The sequence below is a fragment of the Heterodontus francisci genome, chromosome 27 (assembly GCF_036365525.1).
Source record: "Heterodontus francisci isolate sHetFra1 chromosome 27, sHetFra1.hap1, whole genome shotgun sequence".
NCBI classification, from domain to species: domain Eukaryota; kingdom Metazoa; phylum Chordata; class Chondrichthyes; order Heterodontiformes; family Heterodontidae; genus Heterodontus; species Heterodontus francisci.
The window spans coordinates 48,273,251-48,298,331 of NC_090397.1; the positions used below are offsets into that span (position 1 = coordinate 48,273,251).

The 25,081-nt window shown below is 48.0% G+C and overlaps 1 protein-coding gene across 2 annotated transcripts in view; it reads left to right on the plus strand.

The window, feature by feature from the left end:
• Positions 1–818: 818 nt before the first annotated feature.
• flncb (filamin C, gamma b (actin binding protein 280)) overlaps positions 819–25,081 on the plus strand; it is a 59,162-nt gene continuing 34,899 nt past the window's right edge. For both annotated transcript variants that reach the window (XM_068059318.1, XM_068059319.1), the window contains exons 1-17: positions 819–1,062; positions 2,778–2,875; positions 3,217–3,364; positions 4,196–4,314; positions 4,546–4,623; positions 10,491–10,653; positions 12,685–12,885; positions 16,407–16,544; positions 17,059–17,185; positions 17,546–17,682; positions 18,045–18,238; positions 20,150–20,263; positions 20,729–20,872; positions 21,248–21,371; positions 22,422–22,582; positions 24,086–24,176; positions 24,724–24,893. In XM_068059318.1, coding sequence (XP_067915419.1) covers positions 894–1,062; positions 2,778–2,875; positions 3,217–3,364; positions 4,196–4,314; positions 4,546–4,623; positions 10,491–10,653; positions 12,685–12,885; positions 16,407–16,544; positions 17,059–17,185; positions 17,546–17,682; positions 18,045–18,238; positions 20,150–20,263; positions 20,729–20,872; positions 21,248–21,371; positions 22,422–22,582; positions 24,086–24,176; positions 24,724–24,893 — 2,376 coding nt within the window. In that variant the 5' untranslated portion in view covers positions 819–893. The remainder of the gene's footprint in view (positions 1,063–2,777; positions 2,876–3,216; positions 3,365–4,195; positions 4,315–4,545; positions 4,624–10,490; positions 10,654–12,684; positions 12,886–16,406; positions 16,545–17,058; positions 17,186–17,545; positions 17,683–18,044; positions 18,239–20,149; positions 20,264–20,728; positions 20,873–21,247; positions 21,372–22,421; positions 22,583–24,085; positions 24,177–24,723; positions 24,894–25,081) is intronic.

Consider the following 25,081-nt stretch of genomic DNA (forward strand, 5'->3'; position numbering starts at 1 on the left):
AAGGGGTAAGGGGATAATGTGGGAAAAAGGCATTGAAGTGGATGATCAGCCATGATCTTATTGAATGGCAGTGCAGGCGCGATGGGCTGAATGGCCTACTGCTGTGCTATGTTCCTATGCTGGAACTGTTCCTCTCGGAGAAGATTAAGAGGAGATTTGATAGAGATGCTCAAAATCATGAGGGGTCTGAACAGAGTAGATAGAGAGAAACTGTTGCCATTGGCCAATGAATCCAAAATCAGAGGACACTACTTTAAGATGATTGGCAAAAGAAGCAACGGTAGCATGAGGAAAAACTGTTTTACGCAGCGAGCGGTTAGGATCTGAAATGGACTGCCTGAGAGTGTGGTGGAGGCATATTCAGTTGTGGCCTTTAAAATATAAAGGGACAATTATCTGAAGAGAGAAAATTTGCAGGGCTACGGGGGAAAAGGCGGGGCATGGAACTCGATGAGTTGCTCTTGCAGAGAGCCGGCAGAGACATGAAGGGCTGAATGGCCTCCTTCTGTACTGTAAACATTATATGATTCTATACTCCCTGTGGTGAGTACATCTATGAGCCCTTCAGTAACGGCAGCTTTTCACCATCTTGGGAACACTTACCCTGAAGTCCTCCCTCCCCACCCCTCCACCCACAGAAACCTTCTCAAAATCTCCTCCTCTTAATTTTCGCATCAGTCCCCTTTGCTAACTGTCCTTCACTACCCCTGTATCTGTGTCTTGCAATGTGGAGGACTGCCAATGTGTTGTTGACATTGTCTATATGCTTGATGTTGTTGCTTTCTAACTCGTGTCCCTGTTTGTTATTTACAGACAGTAAGGCCATTGTGGATGGGAACCTAAAGCTGATCTTAGGCTTGATCTGGACTCTCATCCTCCATTATTCCATCTCCATGCCCATGTGGGAAGATGAGGACGATGAAGATGTCAAGAAGCAGACTCCCAAGCAGAGGCTGTTGGGATGGATCCAGAATAAGATTCCACAGCTTCCTATCACTAACTTTAACCGGGACTGGCAGGACGGCAAGGCACTGGGTGCATTGGTGGACAATTGTGCCCCAGGTGAGGGACTGCGGAGAGTGTGGGGGGGTAGAGCTGATTGACATCATCAGTAAGGGGGCAGTGATGAATGCCTGTTTGGGTGCTAGAACCACGAGGATGTTTAGATGCAAAGTCAGATTTTGATGGAATTCTGTAACCAAATAAACAATCTATGATTGGTGAGGGGGTATTTTCTTAATGGGGTGTTGGTGTTATTGAAGGGAAGTTAATTATGTGGAAGTTTTGGGGGGCTGTGGGCAACGGTTGCTGTGTAATGGGTGATTCTCAGTACTGTGAACCAGCAGGAAATCTAATCACAGTGGCATCTGGAGATTTACACCCTGGCATTGAATGATTACAATACAGAAACTGAAGAGGAAGAAGTGTGACCCTCCCTCGATAATGAGCCAGGGTGCCCGGTCAAATCACCAGCACATTGGGATCATGCCTGGGATCAATCTCCTATGGCCCACCTTCTCCATGTGGAGCCACCTCAACCCAAAGGGGACGCCAACCACCTACCCCCTCCCTCAAGGGAGATAGGTACTGTACGGTCATTAGGGAAACTATTTCACCTGAAAAGTGACTGTTGTAGAGTTAGCTGCCGAGGAAAAATGCTGAAATGGATGGTGTCAGTGTGATCAAAGGCTGTAATCAGATGTATGCCTGCACAGGGTAGAGATTGGGGATACGGGAGGGTGGTCGAGTCGGGTGGGGGAATACGGGAGGGTGGTCGAGTCGGGTGGGGGAATACGGGAGGGTGGTCGAGTCGGGTGGGGGAATACGGGAGGGTGGTCGAGTCGGGTGGGGGAATACGGAAGGGTGGGCGAGTCTGGTGGGGGATACGGGAGGGTGAGTGAGTGGGGTTGAAGGGAAGTTGGTTTGCACGCAACGAGGTCCCACTGACTCACTCGCTGTGCATTTTGTGCTACACATTCTGAGAATGATTCGAAGTTTAGCGGTTGTTGCCGTGGGCACTGATTCTCACAGGCCGTGTATGAGTAGTGGTGTTATGGACGCTGTCAGTGGGTGAGTTTATGTTAATCAGGGTTTGATGTGTACCATGAATCAGCGAAACCAGCAGCAGTGAATTTGAAAGCACTATGCATTGGCGGTGTTGAGATTGTTTTAATGGATCCTTGTACAATCTGAGATAAACCGTACCAGATGTGAGTAGGGCCTACAGCAGGGGCTGACATTGTGCATTTTCAGCCTTGTGTAGGGGTGTCAGTCGAGTTTGCACTGTACTTTTGGGATGTCTGTGTTGATAACTGAGCGAGGGGCCCACTTCAGTGAAAACTCTGAGTAGGAAGCACTCCGTGCTAACCCTTGACTAATCACTGTTTTCTGGGTTCCAACCTGAGGTTGCGTTGTGGATTAGATATAGGCAACCCTGATCTCAGTGTGTCTGAGGGACTGTAAAACCACCCTGTATCTGATGTGTGAATCCTTTATTGACAGTGCCAGCCATGGCTTAGAGTCGTGCACTCGGCTGAGTCCGAAGGTCGAAGGTTCTTATTCCACTCCAGAGACCGGGACGCACAAACTGGGCTTTCACTCCCAGGGCAAAAATGAAGGAGCGTTGCACTGTCGGAGGGGCAGTGCGGGGGTGGGGAGCACTATAATGTCAGAGGGGCAGTTCCCCCAGTCAATGTCGGCATGTGGGTTTTCTCAGCCATGTGCTAAGGACACTGTTTCCCTGCTCCTTGTTTGAAAGATCTTTGTTGTGCCCACAGGTCTGTGCCCTGACTGGCTGGACTGGGACCCAAACCAACCTGTGGACAATGCTCGGGAGGCCATGCAGCAGGCTGATGATTGGTTGGGAGTCCCTCAGGTGAGTGTCTACATTCTTCACCTCTCACTACCTGTGCAGGTACAACTGATTCTGTGGAGCAGCTGCAATGGAATCTCCCTCACACAGCTAAACACTGGTCCCGTGTTACACTAAGGCTGTGTCGAAGTCGATTAATTCAAGCTGTCGTCTCCTCGCTTGCTCCTGCTCTCATTCTTCAAATCTTCACTCTCACTCTTCACTGTGACTCTGTTCTCATCCTTTCTCTGTCACTCCCCGTATCCTCTATTCTCAATCAGTCACCTTGATGCGCTCATTTTCCCCTCTGCTCTCACTCCCGATTCTCTCTCACCCCTGTCTCTTCTCCCCACTCCCCCCTGCAGGTGATCGCCCCTGAAGAGATTGTGGATCCCAACGTAGATGAACACTCAGTGATGACCTATCTTTCCCAGTTCCCCAAGGCAAAGCTCAAGCCTGGTGCCCCCCTCAGGACCAAAATCAACCCCAAGAAAGCTCGTGCCTATGGACCAGGTAAGGAACGTAGAATCAGGAGTTGGCCAGCTAACCCCTTGAGCCTGTTCTGCCATTCATTGAGATCATGGCTGATCTGCAACATCATATACCCATCTTTGTCCCATATCCCTTAATACCTTTGGTTAACAGAAAAAATCTATCAATCTCAAATTTAAAATTAACAATTAATCCAGCATCAACTGCCGTCTGTACACGGGCATTCCAAACTTCTACCACCCTTTATGTATAGATATATTTCCTAATTTCTCTCCTGAAAGGTCTGACTTTAATTTTTTGACTATGTTCCCTAGTTCAAGACTCCCCAACCAGCAGAAATCGTTTCTATCTATCTTATCTGTTCCCCTTAATATAATGAAAACTTCAATCAAATCACCCCTTAATCTTCTGAATTCCAGGGAATTGAACCCAAGTTTGTGTAAACTCTCCTTGTAATTTAACCCTTGAATTCCAGGTACCATTCTGGTAAATCTCCAAGGCCAGTAAATCCTTCCTAAGATGTGGGTGCCCAGAACTGCTCACAATACTACCACCAGTAACCTCCAGCCCCCACAATGTACCCTAGGGGTCAACTGAATCTTGGACCACTCATTGTCCAGAGCCTGACCCATTGATGTGACTGAGCAGCATGGGTCTGTTCCCTGGGGTAAAGGACTGTATTGGGTCAGACAGGATTGTCCATTGACTTGGAACATTACCCAGGTCAGGAAGTGTGCTTTGACCTGGGTTAAGAGATGGCGTTGAGTCAGTCTGAATGTGCCCTTTGACCTGGATAGGAGTGTTATACTGTTCATGTCTGGTCCCGTTAGCTGATGTTTTACTCGGTTGCAGGGATCGAACCCCATGGTAACGTGGTCCTAAAGCCAGCGGAGTTCACAGTGGAGACAATCAATGCCGGTCTTGGGGAGGTCCTGGTCTTCGTGGAGGATCCCGAAGGCCACACTGAAGAGGTAATGTGCAAACATCATGTGGTCTGTCTCTGCATGTGCTGTGGGATCGATCTGTTGTCCATTTTGTGGATATGCCATGACTGGTGTGGGACAGGATCGCGCTGTCTACAGCTCTCTTATTTCTTGTGTGACCTGGAGTAACCGATACCTGTCCTGGGTGGGGAAATGACCAGTAACGGTTCCTGTGCAGAGTAACCATTGCTTAGCATTGTTTTCCTTTTCCTTCTACAGGCAAGAGTGACAGCGAACAATGACAAGAACCGCACGTGCTCCGTGTCCTATATACCCAAAGTTGCCGGACTTCACAAGGTAACTCTGAGCATTACAAATTGGACGGTCTACATCTGGGCCGGACTGGAACCAATGTCCTTGGGGGTGCTTTTGCTAACGCTGTTGGGGAGGGTTTAAACTAATGTGGCAGGGGGATGGGAACCAAATGAGGTCAGTAGAGAGTAAGGATGTAGTAACTAAAGCCTGTAAGGAACTAGATAATGAAGTCAGCGTGACTAAGGGAAAGAGTAGGCAGGGAGCAGATGATGAAAGCAAAGGGACTGGTGGTCTGAGGTGTATTTTTTTAAATGCAAGAAGTGTAGTAGGTAAGGCAGATGAACTTAGGGCTTGGATTAGTACCTGGGAGTATGATATTGCTATTACTGAGACTTGGTTAAGGGAAGGGCATGATTGGCAACTAGATATCCCAGGATACCGATGCTTCAGGCGGGATAGAGAGGGAGGTAAAAGGGGTGGAGGAGTTGCATTACTGGTCAAAGAGGATATCACAGCTGTGCTGAAGGAAGGCACTATGGAGGACACGAGCTGTGAGGCAACATGGGCAGAACTCAGAAATAGGAAGGGTGCGGTAACAATGTTGGGGCTGTACTACAGGCCTCCCAACAGCGAGCGTGAGATAGAGGTACAAATATGTAAACAGATTATGGAAAGCTGTAGGAGCAACAGGGTGTTGGTGATAGGAGATTTTAATTTTCCCAACATTGACTGGGATTCACTTAATGTTGGAGGTCTAGATGGAGCAGAATTTGTAAGGAGCATCCAGGAGGGTTTTCTCGAGCAGTATGTAAATAGTCCAACTCGGGAAGGGGCCATACTGGACCTGGTGTTGGGAAATGAGCTGGGCCAGGTGGTTGACATTTCAGTAGGGGACTACTTTGGGAATAGTGATCACAATTCCGTAAGTTTTAGAATACTCATGGACAAAGACGAGAGTGGTCCTAAAGGAAGAGTGCTAAATTGGGGGAAGGCCAACTATACCAAAATTCGGCAGGAGCTGGGGAATGTAGATTGGGAGCAGCTGTTTGAAGGTAAATCCACATTTGATATGTGGGAGGCTTTTAAAGAGAGGTTGATTAGCGTGCAGGAGAGACATGTTCCTGTGAAAATGAGGGGTAGAAATGGCAAGATTAGGGAACCATGGATGACAGGTGAAATTGTGAGACTAGCTAAGAGGAAAAAGGAAGCATAGATAAGGTCTAGGCGGCTGAAGAAAGACGAAGCTTTGAAAGAATATCGGGATTGTCGGCACAATCTGAAACGAGGAATTAAGAGGGCTAAAAGGGGTCATGAAATATCTTTAGCAAACAGGGTTAAGGAAAATCCCAAAGCATTTTATTCATATATAAGGAGCAAGAGGGTAACTAGAGAAAGGATTGGCCCACTCGAGGACAAAGGAGGAAAGTTATGCGTGGAGTCCGAGAAAATGGGTGAGATTCTAAACGAGTACTTTGCATCGGTATTCACCGAGGAGAGGGACATGACGGATGTTGAAGTTAGGGACAGATGTTTGATTACTCTAGGTCAAGTCGGCATAAGGAGGGAGGAAGTGTTGGGTATTCTAAAAGGCATTAAGGTGTCCAAGTCCCCAGGTCCGGATGGAATCTATCCCAGGTTACTGTGGGAAGCGAGAGAGGAAATAGTTGGGGCCTTAACAGATATCTTTGCAACATCCTTAAACACGGGTGAGGTCCCGGAGGATTGGAGAATTGCTAATGTTGTCCCCTTGTTTAAGAAGGGTAGCAGGGATAATCCAGGTAATTATAGACCGGTAAGCCTGACGTCAGTGGTAGGGAAGCTGCTGGAGAAGATACTGAGTGATAGGATCTATTCCCATCTGGAAGAAAATGGGCTTATCAGTGATAGGCAACATGGTTTTGTGCAGGGAAGGTCATGTCTTACCAACTTAATAGAATTCTTTGAGGAAGTGACAAAGTTGATTGATGAGGGAAGGGCTGTAGATGTCATATACATGGACTTCAGTAAGGCGTTTGATAAGGTTCCCCATGGTAGGTTGATGGAGAAAGTGAAGTCGCGTGGGGTCCAGGGTGTACTAGCTAGATGGATAAAGAACTGGCTGGGCAACAGGAGACAGAGTAGCAGTGGAAGGGAGTTTCTCAAAATGGAGATGTGTGACCAGTGGTGTTCCACAGGGATCCGTGCTGGGACCACTGTTGTTTGTGATATACATAAATGATTTGGAGGAAAGTATAGGTGGTCTGATTAGCAAGTTTGCAGACGACACTAAGATTGGTGGAGTAGCAGATAGTGAAGGGGACTGTCAGAGAATACAGCAGAATATAGATAGACTGGAGAGTTGGGCAGAGAAATGGCAGATGGAGTTCAATCAGGGCAAATGCGAGGTGATGCATTTTGGAAGATCCAATTCAAGAGTGAACTATACAGTAAATGGAAAAGTCCTGGGGAAAATTGATGTCCAGAGAGATTTGGGTGTTCAGGTCCATTGTTCCCTGAAGGTGGCAACGCAGGTCAATAGAGTGGTCAAGAAGGCATACGGCATGCTTTCCTTCATCGGACGGGGTATTGAGTATAAGAGTTGGCAGGTCATGTTACAGTTGTATAGGACTTTGGTTCGACCACATTTGGAATTCTGCGTGCAGTTCTGGTCGCCACATTACCAAAAGGATGTGGATGCTTTGGAGAGGGTGCAGAGGAGATTCACCAGGATGTTGCCTGGTATGGAGGGCGCTAGCTATGAAGAGAGGTTGAGTAGATTAGGATTGTTTTCATTAGAAAGACGGAGGTTGAGGGGGGACCTGATTGAGGTGTACAAAATCATGAGAGGTATAGACAGAGTGGATAGCAAGAAGCTTTTTCCCAGAGTGGGGGATTCAATTACAAGGGGACACGAGTTCAAAGTGAAAGGGGAAAAGTTTAGGGGGGATATGCGTGGAAATTTCTTTACGCAGAGGGTGGTGGGTTCATGGAACGCTTTGCCAGCGGAGGTGGTAGACGCGGGCACGATAGCGTCTTTTAAGATGTATCTAGACAGATACATGAATGGGCAGGAAGTAAAGAGATACAGACCCTTAGAAAATAGGCGACAGGTTTAGATAGAGGATTTGGATCGGCGTAGGCTTGGAGGGCCGAAGGGCCTGTTCCTGTGCTGTAATTTTCTTTGTTCTTTGTTCATTCAGAACGCCCCAGTCCACCTCCCTCCCCTCTCCACTAACCCACTTACGTTCCATTCCCATGTCCTGCCCTTATTGCACTCTGGGTAAAAGTTGCTCTTCACACACACACACACACACACACGTGTAGATGGACAGACACCTAGAATTCAGAGGCTGGAATTTTACGCCCCTCAAAGAGTGGGCTGGTGGTGGGGGGGTTGGGTGGCGTAAAATGTAGTGGAAGGCTCTGTGGGGCTGCCCGTCCCAGGCCAATCAAGGCCCTTAATTGGCCAGTTAACAGTCACTTAAGGCCCTCCGCCCGCCGCCACGGGGATTTTACCGTTGGCAGGCGGGCGGCCCAGAACCGAGAAAAGCCATCTGTAAAAAGTAGGCGGCCTTCTGCTGGCCTGGGTGGTGGCCCTTGTGATCAGGCACACTGTGCCCGATGGAGGGCCACCCACAAGCCCTCCAACGTCCACAAGCCCCCCCACCCTCCCTCTTGCCTCGCCGGGGCCTGACCGATCACCCCTGGCGAGGCCCCAAAAACTTGCCTCTTTTCGGTCCTCTCCGTCACCTTGATCGTGAAGCTGGGCTGCAGTCCCAGTAGTGGCCACCGTTCCCGGTGGCGCTGCTGGGACTAGGCTGTCGGCCCGCTGATTGGCTGGCAGCTCCATTAGGCGGGATTTCCTGCCTCAATGACGTGAAAGTCCCGCCCAAGACCAACTAAGGGCCTGCGGACTGTAAAATCCGGACTGGATCCCCAGGCCCAGTGGAGGCGGGATCGCCACCGACTTTTCAGCCTGTGGACGGCTCCCATCCGACTAACACAAAATTCCAGACAAAATCACAGAACTTTTACAGCACAGAAGGAGGCTCTCTGAGTGAGCAATGCACCTAGTGCCATTCCCCTGCCTTCTCCCTGTCGCCCTGCATGTTCTTCCTTTCCAGATAACTATCTAATTTCCTTTTGAATGCCTTGATTGAATCTGCCTCCAGTCTCTCTGGCAATGCATTCCAGATCCTAACCACTCGCTGCATGAAAAGGTTTTTCCTCATGTAGCCATTGCAACTTTTGCCAATTACCTTAAATCTGTGCCCTCTCATTCTTGATCATTTCACAAACCGATTTTCCCTTATCTACTCTGTCCAGAGCCTTCATGATTTACTCTATAATTCTTGCACTTCTCTGTAATTTCCTTGCAAATTTGTTTCTCTGCATCTTTCCCACTTGTTGATGGCCTATGGACCACAACAAGCAATGTAATTGCACCTTTTTTGTTCCTTGGCTCTAGCCAAATTAGATTCTGTCCTTGACCAATTTGGGACATCCTCTCTCTCCAGGACTGCAATGCTCTCCTTAATCATTACTGCCACCCCTCCCCTTTTCTTCCTTTCCTGTCTTTCCTGAACATATTGTATCCAGAAATATTTAATACCTAGTCCTGCCCTTCTTTGAGCCAGGTCTCTGGTATAGCCACAACATCACATTTCCACATGGGAATCTGTGCCTGTAACTCACCAATCTTATTAACCACTCTGCGTGCATTCACATACATGCACATTACCCTGATTTAGACATTATTACTTTCTCCCTTACTCTGCCCCCACCTAATAACTTGCTATTCCCTACTCTTAAAGTTATCTATCTCTCCCAGTATTCTGTGCACCTTGGTGTTCTTGCCTGATATTTCCTCCTGGTTCCCACACCCCTGTCAAGTTAGTTTAAAACCTCCCCCAGAGAAAATCCTGTGGAGATTCTCCCAATCATCAGCAAAAGATCACAGAGCAATATTTAGGAGCTGGAAAAAGCCACAGAGCCCAACAGGCCAGTACCTTCTCCATGGGGCAAGCTCCCTGATCCACCTTCTTGCCATGTCATAGAGAGATACAGCACTGAAACAGGCCCTTCGGCCCACCGAGTCTGTGCCAACCAACAGCCACCCATTTAGACTAATCCTACATTAATCCCATATTCCCTACCACATCCCCACCATTCTCCTACCACCTACCTACACTAGGGGCAATTTACAATGGCCAATTTATCTATCAACCTGCAAGTCTTTGGCTGTGGGAGGAAACCAGAGCACCCGGCAGAAACCCAGGTGGTCAGAGGGAGAACCTGGGTCGCTGGAGCTGTGAGACTGCGGTGCTAGCCACTGCACCACTGTGAACAGGAGGAGGCAATTCATCCCCTTAAGCTTGTTTGTCCATTCAGTTATCATGGCTGATCTGCACCTCAACCCCATTACCCCCCTTTTCTCCATATCCCTCGATACCCTTACCTAACAAAAATCTATCGAGCTGAAAGCTCCAACTGACCTCCAGCATCCACAGCTTTGTGGGGGAGAGTTCCAAGTTTTCATGACCCTTTTATATGAAGTTCCCATCATCAACCCTGAATAGCCTAGCCCTAGTTTTAAGGTTATGCCCCCTTGTTCTGGACTCTCTACCAGAAGAAATAGTTTTCTCTCTCTCTCTCTCCCTCTCCCTTATCAATTCTTTTAATCATCATAAACACCTCAATTAGGTCACCCCTTCACCTTCTAAACTTGAGGAACTACAAGCCAAGTCTATGCAACCTGTGTTCGTAATTTAAACCTTTATGTTACATCTCCCAATCCTTCCATTCCATGGAAATGGCACAAACGACCATTTAAAGATTTCCAGAGTTTCTGCTGAAGTTCTGGAAGAAGATGGTGGAATCGTCAAGGAAACCCCTGTCGTTAATCCCACGGTCCATGTGCTTGTTTCTAGGTAACAGTGCTCTTTGCTGGGCAGCAGATTGACAAAAGCCCTTTCAATGTCCACATTGGCATGGCACTGGGTGATGCCAATAAGGTGACTGCCCGAGGACCTGGCCTGGAACTGAATGGGAATGTGGCCAACAAGCCAACATACTTCGACATTTACACTGCAGGTAAGGAGCACAGTGAATGATCTCACCTCCCTCTGCTACCACTGCAAAGCAGACCAGGTCTGTGGAGGGGGATTGTTTGTGCGCGGGTGTTAGTAACTTGGTTTGTGATGGAGGGGGGGGGAATCGTAGCTTGGCTTGGGGAGGGGTCTGTCTGTGGTTGGAGAGTCGCAGAGTTTCTTGGTGATGTGATTTTAAACTAGAAGTTGGTTAATGAAACCTTGTTTAGAAGGGAAAGTAAATTTATGACCAACCTTGGTATAAATGGCATTACTTAATCATAGAATGATACAGCACAGAGGGAGACCATTCGGCCTGTCACGCCTGTGCTGGCTCTTTGAAAGAACTGTTCAATTTAGTCTCACTTCCCAGCTTTTTCCCCCATAATGCTGCAAGTTAGTCCTCTTCAAGTACTTGTCCAATTGTGAAAATTCCAATGGAATAGGTTTCCATTACGCTTGCAGATAGTGTAATCCAGATCTTAACAGCCCTCAGTGAGAAGGAATTTCTCCATTTTCCTCTCGCCAATTATTTTAAATCTATGATCTCTGGCTATCATTCCACTTGCCAGAGTAAACCGTTTCTCCCTACTTGTTCTATCAAAACCTCCCACAATTTTGAATGCCTCTATTAAGTCTCCCTTAACATTCTCTGCTCCAATGAGAACAATCCCAGCTTCTCCAATATCCTCGCATAACTGAACTCCCTCATCCCTGGTATCATCCTGGTAACCCTTTTCTGTACTCTCTCTCCGGGGACTTGGCATTCTTCCTAAAGTGTGGTGCCCACATTTGTACACACTACTCCAGCTGAGACTTGTAAAGGTTCAGCTTGGCTTCGTTGTTTTGCATTCAGTGACCCTATTTACAAAGCCAAGTGTTCCATATGGTTTCTTAACCACCTTATCAACTTGCTCAAAGATTTATGAATATGCACCCCAGGTCCCTCTGTTCTTGCACCCCCTCAAAATAGGGCCATTTAGATTAGGCTGCCGCTCCATGTTATTTCTGCCAAAGTGCATGACATCACGCTTATGGCAGATGCAATTTCACACACTTGTGTCTGCCCATTTCAGCAATCTGTCTATGTCCTCCTGAAGTTAACTGCTGAATTCTCACTATTTACTATGTTGCCAAGTTTTGTATCATTTGCAAACTTCGAGATTGTACTCCCTATAGCCAAGTCCAGGTCATTTATACATAATAAAAAAAAAAGCAGTGTTACTAATATCAAATCCTAGTGGACCCCACCTGCGTGCTTCTTTCCAAACTGCATTTTGTCCCTTAGCCAATTTTGTACTCCATTTATTACTGTCCGTTTAACACCATGTGCTTCTATTTTCTGAATAAGTCTGTTTTGAGGTACTTTTTCAAATGTCTCATGAAAATTAATATATACATCAGCCTTCAAAGGATTTAATCCTTTATTAGGACATTATTTGCTTCTAACAAACCCGTGCTGGATGTTCCTTATTAACCCATGCTTTTCCAAGTGAGAATTAATTTTGTCCTTGACAATGGTCTCCAGTAGTTTTCCCATCACTGACATTAGATTGGTCTGTAGTTATCTCTCTTTTCCACCCCCTCTCCACCTTTTTGAATAGCAGTGTAACATTTACAATCCTCCAGTCCTCTGGCACCACCCCCATATCTAAGGAGGATTGAAAGACTGTGATCAGAGCTTCTGCTATCACCATCCCAATTTCCCTTAGCAACCTAGAATATATCCCATGTGGACCGGTTGACTTTTTAACTTTGAGTGATGCCAACCCTATTTTTGCAGAGTCATTAACGATTGGAATAACCTGCCAGGGAAGTGAGGCCATGCGATATGGTGGGGGGAGGGGGAGAGAACCAGGTGAGTCAAGGGGCCTAGGGTGAGTCAGTAGTGGGGGAAACCTCTTATTCTATTACATTTAGAGATCCATTTGAAGAACAATCTAGAGAGTTCACAACTGACCTGTTGAAGGTCTACTGGATCATGGATCTCACTGTTGTCCTTTAACCTCTGCTGACCCCTGATATTTTCCCTCAGGTGCTGGATCAGGAGATGTTGGGGTTGTTATTGTTGATCCCCAGGGCCGGCGAGACACAGTGGAGGTGATTCTGGAGGATAAAGGCGACAGTGTTATGCGCTGCACCTACAAGCCCCTGCTCGAAGGCCCTCACACCATCTATGTGACCTTCGCCGGAGCCCTGATACCCAAGAGCCCTTTCACAGTCAACATTTCAGAAGGTAAGTCCCACAGGTGTTGTACATGGGCTTTGTCTGTGTGAGGCAGGCCTTCTCCTTCCCTCAACCCGTGACCTCTTTTTTTTTTTTCTCTTGCCCTCATGAGAGGGCCAAGCAACAGCTCCGAAGGGGAGGGCAAGGGGGAAGAGATCAGGGGTCAAAATGGGAGGGCGAGGGGGTGGGAGAGAGGGGCCGGGGGCTCGGAAGGGGAGGACGGTGGGGGCGGGGGGAGAGGCTGGGCTTGGAAGGGAGGGCAGGGGGGAGGGGAAGCGGCTGGGAGGGGGAGTAGGGAGGTGGGGTCTCGGAAGGGAGGGTGGGGGGGAAGGCAGGAGCTCTGAATGGAAGGAGGAGGGTGTTGGGGGTGGGGGGAAGGCTGGGGCTCGAAGGGGAGGGCGGGAGATGGGGCAGAGGCTGGGAGGGGGAGCAGGGGAAAGAGGTTGGGCTTGGAGGAAGAGGGGGGAACTGGCTAGAGCTTGGGGGTCAGGGGGGAGAGGTCAGGAATCAGTGGGGTAAAGGACATTGGGGTAGTGGGGAGAAAGCGGTGGCTCTGGGGGAGATTGGGACTGCCATTGACACTTGGAACCTGAATGCCCTGTTTGCAATCTTTGTGCTAATATCACAAACAGAGAATTGTGAATTGGTTATTTCTCTTTTTGGGAAAAGTTGGTCTTCCGAATCTGTTGAATGAAGCTCAGAAGTTAAAGTGACAAATCTCACATGGTTTTTGTCACAGTGCTTGTGTGAGTAAAAGATCTCTCATTTCTGTAGCCAATTTGCACACAGTAAGCTCCCACAAAGAGCAACGGGATAATGACCAGATCATCTCTTTCTATTTTTAGTGATATTGATTGAGTCGTGAATATTAACCAGGATACAAGCAGGATTTCCCCTGAATAGTGCCATGGGGTATTTTGCATCCTCAGTGCTGCCTCTCTGATGGTGCAGCGCTCCATCATACTGCATTTAGTGTTAGGCTGGATTATGTGCTGAAGGCTTTGAAGTGTGGCTTGAACCCCGACCTTCCGACTCAGAGGCTATGTGTGCCTATATGTGTGTGAATTGATGAGGTTGAGGTTGAACACTAGCCTGACTGAGGAGATTGTTTGTTTGTGTATCGGGTACATTCCTTATGAAAGTTCACTGCCAGGTAATTTGGGTGAAGGAACATTCTATCCCGTTCCATCTTGAGGCCACTGCCAGTGTCCTTGACCTCTGATTCCAGACTGTGAGGCAAACGCCATTCCTTGTGGGATTCAGTTATGAGCAGGAGCTTCTGACCAGCTTGTTCCTATTCAAACTGTACAGTTTGTTTGTAACCTACTGCATGGCTCCTCAGCACTGTTATCAAAGGTTTAAGTAAGATGTAACATTCTGGGGAGGGATTTTGCTTTGTTTTAATTTGTTATGTGACTCATAGGAGGTCAGATTCAGTTTATAGCTGATTAACTTCCTGAGATACACAAGGCCATGTAGAATGTTGATTAAATGACTCCTGGGCTGGGATGATTTTCATTTATTACACCCGGCAGGGGGTTTAGCTGAACAAACATATAGATGTTGCCAGCTTCCACATCAAGGGGTCAGCATTAGCTTTAGATATTACCTTTTATTGGAAGCTCCATTTGGTCAGTTTTCAGCACCTGAAATTGAGGGAGGGTCAGGGGACTCAGTTGTTTTACTCACCAAGAGATTACCAGTTAATTTAGGGGCAGTTAATTTCTAAGTGAAGTCTGCATACCGTCTTTTTTATGCTACAAGGAGTGGTGGTAAATGGACGTCTCTCACTGGAAAACTGCAATCCATTTATTCATGTATATTAAGCAAAATAAAGCAGTTTGTGAACTTGTATTCTGTCTCTCCTCACCTTCCAGAAAGATGGGAGAATCTGATAGCATGTGTAAGGTCACAGTGACACGTCTTACTGTCATAGTCTCCTGGTCACATTGTTTATTGTGCTCCTGGAATTGTAGCAGACACAAGATCCGCTTGAGGGAGAGACAGCTGATGCTGGAGAACATCTAGTGCACTCCTGTGAAATTAGTAACATTGGGTCGTTGTGTAAGGTTAGTTAGTGTAGTTAGTTAAGAGAGTAGAGCCGGTTGTTATGGTCACCGATCAGAGGATCAGGATGTCTGGTGTGATTAGTTAGTGGAGATGCAAGTTTGGCTGACGCAGTTAGTTGCAGGCGGGGCCTGTGACACTGGTGCAGTAAGGTTGAGATTGGGGCACAGTGAGGCAAAGCATCGAGAGCAATCCCTTCGGTCTGTTCCTTTTATGAGACAAGTTTGCTGGGTGGGATTGGGAACTCTGGGGGTTCCAGCTCAGAGGACAAAATCCCCCTGCCACCTTCCAACTGAGCTGTAAAAAGCCAAACAAATCGTCGTCACGCACTCTGTTACATCTCTTATTTCATCTTCTCTTCCTCATGATTTGCGTTCGGACTGACCCCAGGAGCCCCCTCTCCGACCCAGGTTGCTGCTCCGGTTCCGATTCTGATTGTTCCTCAGTCCATTCGCACCCCACCAGCAGACAAGGCAAAGAAAGCTCCGCCCCCTCCTCCCAAACCCAAAAGACCACGTTAGTATTGGCCTGCGATGAGTGTCTGCCTGTGCTTGTCTGAGTGAGGGGCACTGGTCGTGCTCCTGTCTGAGGGAGGGACACTGATGCATGGGTCACTGTGGGCTCATTGGCTCCTTACAGGCCCTGGGTGGGGGAGGGGGGGTGGTGCAGGTGGGAAATGTGAGAGGTTCATTGGCTCCAGGGTTCTGTGCAGGCCCTGGGGTTGAGGAGGAAGGGGGCTTGATTGGCTCCGATGGTCTGTGTGGATCCTGACGGGGTTATTGGCTCCACTTTGCTAGTCCTTACTAACCTGGAATGTGATTAGTCAGTAGCTTAGAGCACTAATACAGCAGCATTGAATTCTGAGAGGGGCAAGTTGGCTGTCATGTTTTGCTGAAATGGCTCTGAACTCTGGCTGGTGTTTCGTTCTGAGAGAAATGGTTTGTGTTATCCCTGATAGAGATTTTTATGCATTCTTTTCTCCAGAATTACTTCCCTTCCCTCAGTGTCATTAATCTTCCAATGTTAATTAGTGGAGATGGGGAAGTCACGTGATGAAATCTATAGTCGTACATCCAATAAGAGTTGGCCACCTGGCTGCTGTCTGATGCTCCCCCGATCACAAAGCTGGTTTGACAGCTGTTTTGGAGAAGTGAGAGATTGACCCCTCTCTCTAACCCAGGGCCCCACTGGACCGTGATCAAGAGCAGGAACCCTGGCTGATTTTCCCCTCTCTGGAGTGGATATTGTGACTTGTGGTTCAGTCTTTACTGGAGGTGAGAGGTTCACTTGCTGAGTCTGGTTCCTTCATTCCTTGTGTAACAAATACTGCAGTGACTGAGTGATGGGACCCCTTGCCCCAGTGTAACTCACTCCAAGGCTGCAGGAACTAAGCAGTCCGACTGGCAGGAGGGTGCTTTTGCCCTGGTTTGTCAGCGCTAACTTGAATCCTGTGTTTCTGGCAGCGTGCAACCCCAACGCATGTCGAGCCTCCGGGAGAGGTCTACAGCCCAAAGGAGTGCGAATGAAGGAGGTGACTGACTTCAAAGTCTTCACGAAAGGAGCAGGCACCGGGGAGCTGAAGGTCGTCATCAAAGGACCCAGTAAGTCGAGGCTGTAGATCGGCATGGGGCTGTGTCAGTGTGGGTCGGTCTACTTCCTGTCCTGCTCCTCACCCATGTGCTTCATTTTGACTGTAATTGTTTGCCAAGTCCCAGTAACTGAGTGAAATTAGCAGATTCGCGTTTCACCAATATGAAGATCAGCAGTTACTGTCCTTTCCCACCAGGTGCATACACTTCTGGTGTCCTCTCCTCTTTACCCTGTGGATGGCACAGGAAATGTGTAGGTTGTGGTAACTGCTTTCCCTTTGCTGCGATCCTTGCTCTGTGAATATGGTGAAAGTCATCAGCTAATAGCAAGACCCTTGAAAGAAACGCTGCCAAATGTTGGCAGGTGCAGCAATGATCTGCTTCTCGCTCTCATTGTGCAGGGGCATGGGATTCACTGACCAACCATCCATCAGGACACCCGAGGAGATATTGGCATCAATGAGGCCAATAATGGGCGCAGAACTGTCAGTAACAAACTCTCACCGGCATGATTGTTTTCTTCCAGAGGGCACAGAGGAGCCTGTGAAAGTTCGAGATGTTGGTGACGGTGTCTATGAATGTGAATATCACCCGATGATTGGGGGCAAATATGTGGTGACCATCACCTGGGGCGGCTATGCTATTCCAAGGAGGTAAATAACATCTGGTAAAACACTTTTTCAGTTCATCAGCAATCTAATTCAGTGGCTGAATTCACAAGATGAGCAATTGCAGGGCTGGGCTTATCATGCAGCCCAGGTGACTGGTGGGTCCTCCATGTAATGTCTCAGTTGAAAGACAGCGTCTCCGCCAGTCCAGCACTCCCTCAGTACTGTACTGCGTGTGTCAGCCTGGGTGCTGGGCTCAAGTCGCTGGACTGGAATCCAAACCCATGACTTTCTGACCCAGTTGGAGTTTACTAATGGTTTCTTTGCAACGCAAGCTGAATATAAAGCAGTAGGAGATGCTGATTGTTGGCGGGTGTACTGACTTGTGACTGTTTGATCCCTCAGTCCATTCGAGGTACAGGTTGGACCAGAAGCTGGTGTCCAGAAGGTGCGAGCCTGGGGACCAGGCCTGGAGACTGGGGTTGTGGGCAAGTCGGCTGATTTTGTAGTCGAGGCGATTGGGACTGAAGTTGGAACTCTGGGTAAGCATTGTGTCTGTTGTTGCAGTTTCCAGGACCTGTAGACAGGCCACCATCACAGGCTGCACTGGTTCAGATCCAAGTGCCAGGTCCTGTCTATCCTCTTCACTCGGCCCTTTCTCTTTCTATTTCAGTCCAGTTCCCAATGGTGCAAAACCTGTCCAACAGCGAGACAGTAATGAAATATCACAGTGCACCAAAAGGATCTTTACTTTCTATCTGCCCTGGGAGTATTTGGGACAGTTGAGAGGGAGCTTTACTTTGTGTGTAACCCCAGGCTATTTCTGCCCTGGGAGTGTTTGATGAGACGTGGTCTATACACTCTTCTGTTTTGGTGAATGGTTGTAATTTTTCTGTTTTTCCAGGTTTCTCCATTGAAGGCCCCTCTCAGGCTAAGATCGAATGTGATGATAAAGGGGATGGGTCATGTGATGTGCGATACTGGCCCACGGAGCCTGGAGATTACGCTGTGCATGTGATCTGTGACGACGAAGATATTAAAGATAGTCCCTACATGGCTCACATCCTCCCTGCAAACAACGAATGCTTTCCAGAGAAGGTACGTGAGGGACTCTGTGTACACAGCCCAGGGGTCGGCCCTGTGTCCCAAGTGTCAGGAGGACAATGCTGGGTCCCAGGGGTCAGCGTTCAGTCTACTCTTTTTCTTGGTTATATAAAGGTTTTAGAATTTTCACAGGGAACATTTTCAAATTTGCTGACAAGTTTTATCAAACAATGAGGAGGAGAGTGAAAGGTTTCACGAGGACAAATGGGTGGGCAGACAGATGGCAGATGTAGTTTAATGTGGAGGAATGTGCAATTAGGGAGTTCAGTGACAAGGGGTCACGGATTTAAAAGTTGTCACTGAAATTGAGGAGAGAGGTTAGGAGATATGTTTTGCAGAGAGGGTTGTTGGAACACAGAATGGCTTGCCACACGAATGGTTGAGACAAAGACCATTGCATTTTTTTTTAAAAGGAAAATTGGATAAATATTTGAAGCAGATGATCATACAGGGCTATGGTGAGTGTGCGGGGTGGTGTTATTCGTTTGGGATTGCTCCATAAAGAGCTAACATGATGGGCAAAAAGGCCTCCTTCAGTACTGTAAACCTGTAATGGTTTTTTTATCCATCTGTGGGAGGTGGATGTCACTGGCTAGGCCAGCATTTGTTGCCCATCCCTAATTGCCCTTGAACTGAGTGGCTTGCTAGGCCATTTCAGAGGGCAATTAAGGGTCAACCACATTGCTGTGGGCCTGGAGTCACATGTAGGCCAGACCAGATAAGGACAGCAGATTTCCTTCCCTAAAGGACATTAATGAACCAGATAGGTTTTTACAACAATTGACAATGGTTTCATGGTCATCAGGCCAGCTTTTTAATTCCAGATTTATTAATTGAATTCAAATTTTACCATCTACTGTGGTGGGATTCGAACCCATGTCCCAGAGCATTAGCCTGGGCTTTAGATTACTAGTCCAGTGACATTACCACTATGCCACCACCTCCCCAGTAATGATTGAATCACAAACACAGAAACACTGTTTTGGAATTATTTATGTATTCTGGAAAGACCCCCATGTCTATAGGGCTTTTCATGACCTCAGGACGCCCCTCAGTGCTTCACAGGCAATTAATTACTTTTGCAATGTAGGAAACACAGCAGCTAACTTGCACACAGCAATGAGGTAAACTGCAATAAGAACTTAAAGAGGGAGCAGGTTTTGCTATCACTGTGCAAAGCTCTGGTTAGACCACACTGGAGTACTTCATACAGTTCTGGGCACCACACTTTAGAAGAGATAAATTGGCCACAAAGAGTGCAGCGCAGATTCACCAGGGCTCCAAGGGTTAAATTTTGAGTATTGCTGCTGTTTCTATGACCATATAATCTGTTTTAGTGATGATGGTTGAGGGATAAATATTGTCCAGGACACCGAGGAGAACTCCCCTGATCATCTTCCAGTAGTGCCACGGGATATTTTACACCCTAGAGAGCAGATGGGGCCTCCATTTAATATCTCATCCGAAAGACAGCACCTTGGACAGTGCAGTGCTTCCTCCATACTGCCCTTCCGACAGTGCAGTGTTCCCTCAATACTGACCTGAATTGTTGGCCTGGATCATGAGCTACGTGCAACGGCTCAAGAAGGCAACTCACTGTCACCTTCTCAAGGGCAATTAGGGATGGGCAATAAATGCTGTCCTAGCCAGCGATGCCCACATCCCATGAATGAATTGAACAAAAATCTTGGGAACTGAATGAAAATTGAAGAGGTTATGGTTTTCTTCATTTCTCCATCTATTCAAACACCTCAGAAGCAAAGTCACCACGTGAGAATAAAACACCTGGTCCGTGCAATAGCGGCCAATCTAGTCCCTGTTTGCCTCTATTGGTTGCTGCCTGTTGCTGAGTGAGTTGGGTCAGGTGCTCATTATGTTGTCCTATTAAATATTCCTTTTCTTTAGGTGAAAGCTTTTGGTCCGGGACTGGAACAGACTGGCTGCATTGTAAACAAACCGGCCGAGTTCACCATCGATGCTCGGGGAGCAGGCAAAGGTGAACTCAAGATCTACGCACAGGTGACGCTTCGAAGCCTTGACCAATAGCAATTGATGTGGTTTTGGGGCTGGTTTGTACCAGGCTGGGTGGAAGTACAGGAGGTGCCTGTAACTGGATCAGATTTATTGATTCATTAGCGGAGGGGTGGCTGGGATGGGCTGACGGGACAGCTCATTTTGTGTGGACAGATACCAACTAAGAATCAAACACTTCACAGGGTGAGGAGAGGAGAGTGATGGGGAAGAGAGTCAACACCTTCGGTTGTTGGGGGGGGTTGGCGTTGGCGAGAGAGTCAGCACCTTTGGCGAGGGGAGAGAGTCAGCACCTTCAGGGAGGGATGGGGGAGGGGGGCAATTTATCTGCTCTTCAATATTAAATTAACTGTTAATTTGGGGGATGGGGTGGGGTGTCTATTTTACCAGGTTGGGTTCGGAGATGCTCAGTTTCCACTTAACATATTTCCTTCTCTCCCTCTCTCCCTCTAGGATGCAGAAGGTGTTCCCATTGACATCCAGATCAAAGATAACCGAGACAACACATTTATGTGTGTGTATGTGCCCCGGAAGCCCATCAAACACACCATCATCATCAGCTGGGGTGGCGTCAACATCCCAAACAGTCCTTTCAGGGTAAGAAAGGGGGTGTGAGCCAAACGGGAGTTAGACCCGTGGGAGGGACTAGAAACAAACTGACCCGGACACAGACTTGGGCACGCAGTCAGTCAGTGTAATGGAGATTGGGGGAATGGGTGAGGTGGAAACAGGGTCGGGGGGGAGGCTGGAGGGAGGGAGGAGGGGACACATAGTGGTGAACTCTGTGTTGCAGAATATGAGATTTATCTGAACATAGGATTAACTGATTTTCAATTTAAATTTGGAACTGATTGTTACACTTCATATGTTCTGTGTGAGCCCTGCACCTCCCATTTACTGGGTCATTGCCCTCACTGTTACACCCCCTAGATTGACTGCATGGTAACTCTTTGTGCTTCCTGTGTGCTGCAGGTATCTGTGGGCGAAGGCTGTCACCCACAGAAAGTAAAGGTGTATGGACCAGGTGTGGAGAAAACTGGACTCAAGGCCAATGAACCCACATACTTCACTGTGGACTGTAGCGAGGCTGGACAGGGTGAGTCTTGAGCAAACCCTTCTTCTAGTGGTTCAGGCGTTTCAATTCCTGTCAGTATCTAAAAAGGGGAGAGGGATAAACCCAGTAAATACAGGCTATTTAAACTAATGTCAGTGGCAGGGCAACTAGAGGCAATAATCAGGAACAAAAGTGATGACATTTGGTGGAAAAGAATGAGCTAATACATGAACGTCAGCACGGATTTGTTAAAAGCAAATCATGTTTGATGCATCTGAGTTCTTTTGATGTAACAGAGGGTTGTTGAGGGTAACACGATTAATATTACGTATATGGACTTTTATAACGCCACATAATAGCTTTAAGTTGAGGGGTGATAGATATAGGACAGATGTCAGAGGTAGTTTCTTTACACAGAGAGTAGTAGGGGCGTGGAACGCCCTGCCTGCAACAGTAGTAGACTCGCCAACTTTAAGGGCATTTAAGTGGTCATTGGATAGACATATGGATGAAAATGGAATAGTGTAGGTCAGATGGTTTCACAGGTCGGCGCAACATCGAGGGCTGAAGGGCCTGTACTGCGCTGTAATGTTCTATGTCTATAATGGACTTGTTAGCAAAATTAAAGGAACTGTGGCAGCATGGATACAAAATTGGCTAAGGGACAGAAGGGGGTTCAGGGATTGGGTAATGGGAGTGTCGGAGCGGGGATGTGTCCGGATTGGGAATGGTGGGCGGGCAGTAGTGGGGGGGGGTGGGGGTGGCTGTGTCAGGAAGTGTGGGTGAGTCAGGTGATGGTGGATGTATCGGGGACGGTGAGTAAGGGTGTTGGTTGTGTTGGGGGCCCAGGCCTCAGTGCTGCAGAGACAAAGGGCCCCTGACAGAAGCTGGGAGTTGGGAGATGGCGAATATGAAGGTGGGGTCCTTCGCTGGGAGAGCAGCTTCTTTGTCCCATACCAGATTGAACTGCTCACCCCTTCATGGGCAGGATGCTGTCTCTCACTCTGAGGGAACCCCTTCATCACATGTTCAGGGATATTTCACTGGGATTGTCCTGTCTTGGTCTCAATCTGTCCACCTTTGCTCTGACAGGTGATGTGAGCATCGGCATTAAGTGTGCCCCAGGTGTCGTGGGACCTGCTGAGGCTGACATTGATTTCGACATCATTAAGAACGACAATGATACTTTCACAGTGAAGTACACTCCTCCAGGACCTGGGCGCTATACCATCATGGTGCTGTTTGCTGACCAGGTATAACACACACTGCCTGGTCTTTGTTATACACTCACTCAGTTATACGTTCAGTTTAAATTCACATCTGGCTTCTGTTGAGAAGGGTGGAAGTTGTATTGTGAAGGGCAGGAGATGTTGAGCATTCTGCCCCACACAGATATATAGGAACATTAGGAGGCCATTCGGTCCCTCCAGCCTGTTCCGTTATTCAGTTAGATCTTGGCTTATCTACACCTCAACCCCACTTATCTGCCTTTGCTCCATATCCCATAATAGCTTTACTCATTAAATCTAATGATCTAAGTCTTGAAAGCTCCAACTGACCCCAGTCTCAACAGCTTCTTAGGGGAGACAGTTCCAGATTTCCGCTACACTTTATGTAAAGAAGTGGTGGCCCGAACAGCTTAGCTCTAATTTTAAGGTTATGCCCCCTTGTTCTGGTCTAGGAAATAGTTTTGCCCTGTCTACACTATTGAATCCTGCAATCATCTTAAAACACTTCAATGAGATCATGCTTAATTTTCTTTATTCAAGGAAATACAAGCCCAGTCTATGCAACCTGTCCTCACAATTTACCCCTTTTAGCCCTGGTGTCATTCTGGTGAATCTGCACCGTACCCCCTCCAATGTCAGTGTAACCTCCTGAGGTGCGCTGCCCAGAAAGGAATGTAGTACTCCAGATGGAGTCTAAAAGAGATTGTAGAATAACATCCACCCCTTTGTAATCCTACACTTTTGATATAAAGGCCAACTTTCCATTACCACCTTGATCCTGTTCATGGTTCATTCAGCTCTGGATGAGCTGTGATTGGATCAACCCGATCAATTGCTCCAGGAGCCTGTGAGATCAAGCAGTTCTGGTGCTTGTGAGGACTCTCCGATCTTGAACAGAAAATGAATTAAAAAATAAAGTTGATTTAATTCTGTAATTGCCGTCAGCTGCGGCTCAATGGATAGTATCTCACCCGAGTCAGGAAAACTGGGATCAAGTCTCATTCCAGAGATGTGAGCTCATACACCAGGCTAATTCTCCCGGTGTAGTACTGAGGGAGCTGCACTGTTGGGATGAGATGTTAACTGCGGCCCTGTCTGCCTGTTCTGTTTGTTCATTCCAGTGTTAATGATTCCACACTGCTACTGGTGGAAGTGCAGGGAGTTCTCCCTGAATTTATACCACTAAGAACATGTTAACTGCTCATTCATCTCATTACTGCTTGTGGGATCTTACAGTGCACAAAATGGCTGTCACAACTGCTGAGTAACCCAATGGCCGAGAAGCACTTTGAGCTGAGTTTAGGGAATAATTTTCTGTCATCGGCGGGAGGGGGGGTTAATTCAGAGTCAAATGTCGTCTGCTAATACGCGAGTGAAGCACCTTGGGGGTAGCTGGGGGGATGTCTTACTAGGCTAATGGTGCAATATAAATGCAACTTGTTGGCCACTTTAGCCCCCTCCTGCTGCTGACCTCTTCCCTCTGTCTCTGGTTCATTCTAACAAGTTTCTGTCCAATTTATCTGGCAGGAGATTCCCATCAGCCCATTCCGTATTAAGGTGGAGCCGTCACATGATGCAGGAAAGGTCAAAGCTGAAGGTCCTGGGCTGAATCGGACTGGTGAGGAGCCGCTGATCGACCGTGTGAGCGCGTGTAGTCAGACCGAGGGTCACCAACCCTCCAGGAATTAAGATTAATCTCCTAGACCCTGGAGCCAGTGACCACCAGGGAGAGAATTCATTGGGGCTGTTGGAGGTGGGAGGTCATATGCTGCAATCCAGGAATACGGTTAACTGGGTATCAAGGATGGAGGGTTGGCAGCTGCTGGTTCACCTCAGTCTGAGAACAGACTTGCATTTCCTGTGGGCGTTGAATCAGTGGGAGACCTAAATTTGTAGCAAATTGGATTCCCCTGCCCACCACCCAACCCAAGGCCACTGGACCAGTGGCAGTGCAGATATAAGGTGGTGAGAGAGATTAAAACCCACCCCAACCTTTCCAGCTGTTACAGCCTGACCCCCAGGGACTGGGCGACACACTGACTCCTGGTGGTGCTGGATGATGTGAGACTGTGCTGGATACTGGGTGTCTGTTACGGGGGACACGGGATACAGCGAGTTCCTGGTGCTTTGCTGTACTCTGAACAGGCCATGCGTATTCCTTGCAGGTGTTGAGGTTGGGAAACCCACTCACTTCACCGTCTACACGAAAGGAGCCGGCAAAGCCACACTGGACGTGCAGTTCAGCGGAGTAGCAAAGGGAGAGGCTGTCCGTGACTTCGAGATCATCGATAATCATGACTACTCGTACACCGTGAAATACACTGCTGTGCAACAGGTAGGAACGGGTGAACAGGGAGGGCGGGATTAGGGAGTTGCACCCAGTGGGGCAGTGCCAGGGCTTGGGTGGGTTGCACCCAGTGGGGCAGTGCCAGGGCTTGGGTGGGTTGCACACAGTGGGGCAGTGCCAGGGTTTGGGTGGGTTGCACCCAGTTTTGCAATATCCGAATTAAGGGTTGCACCCAG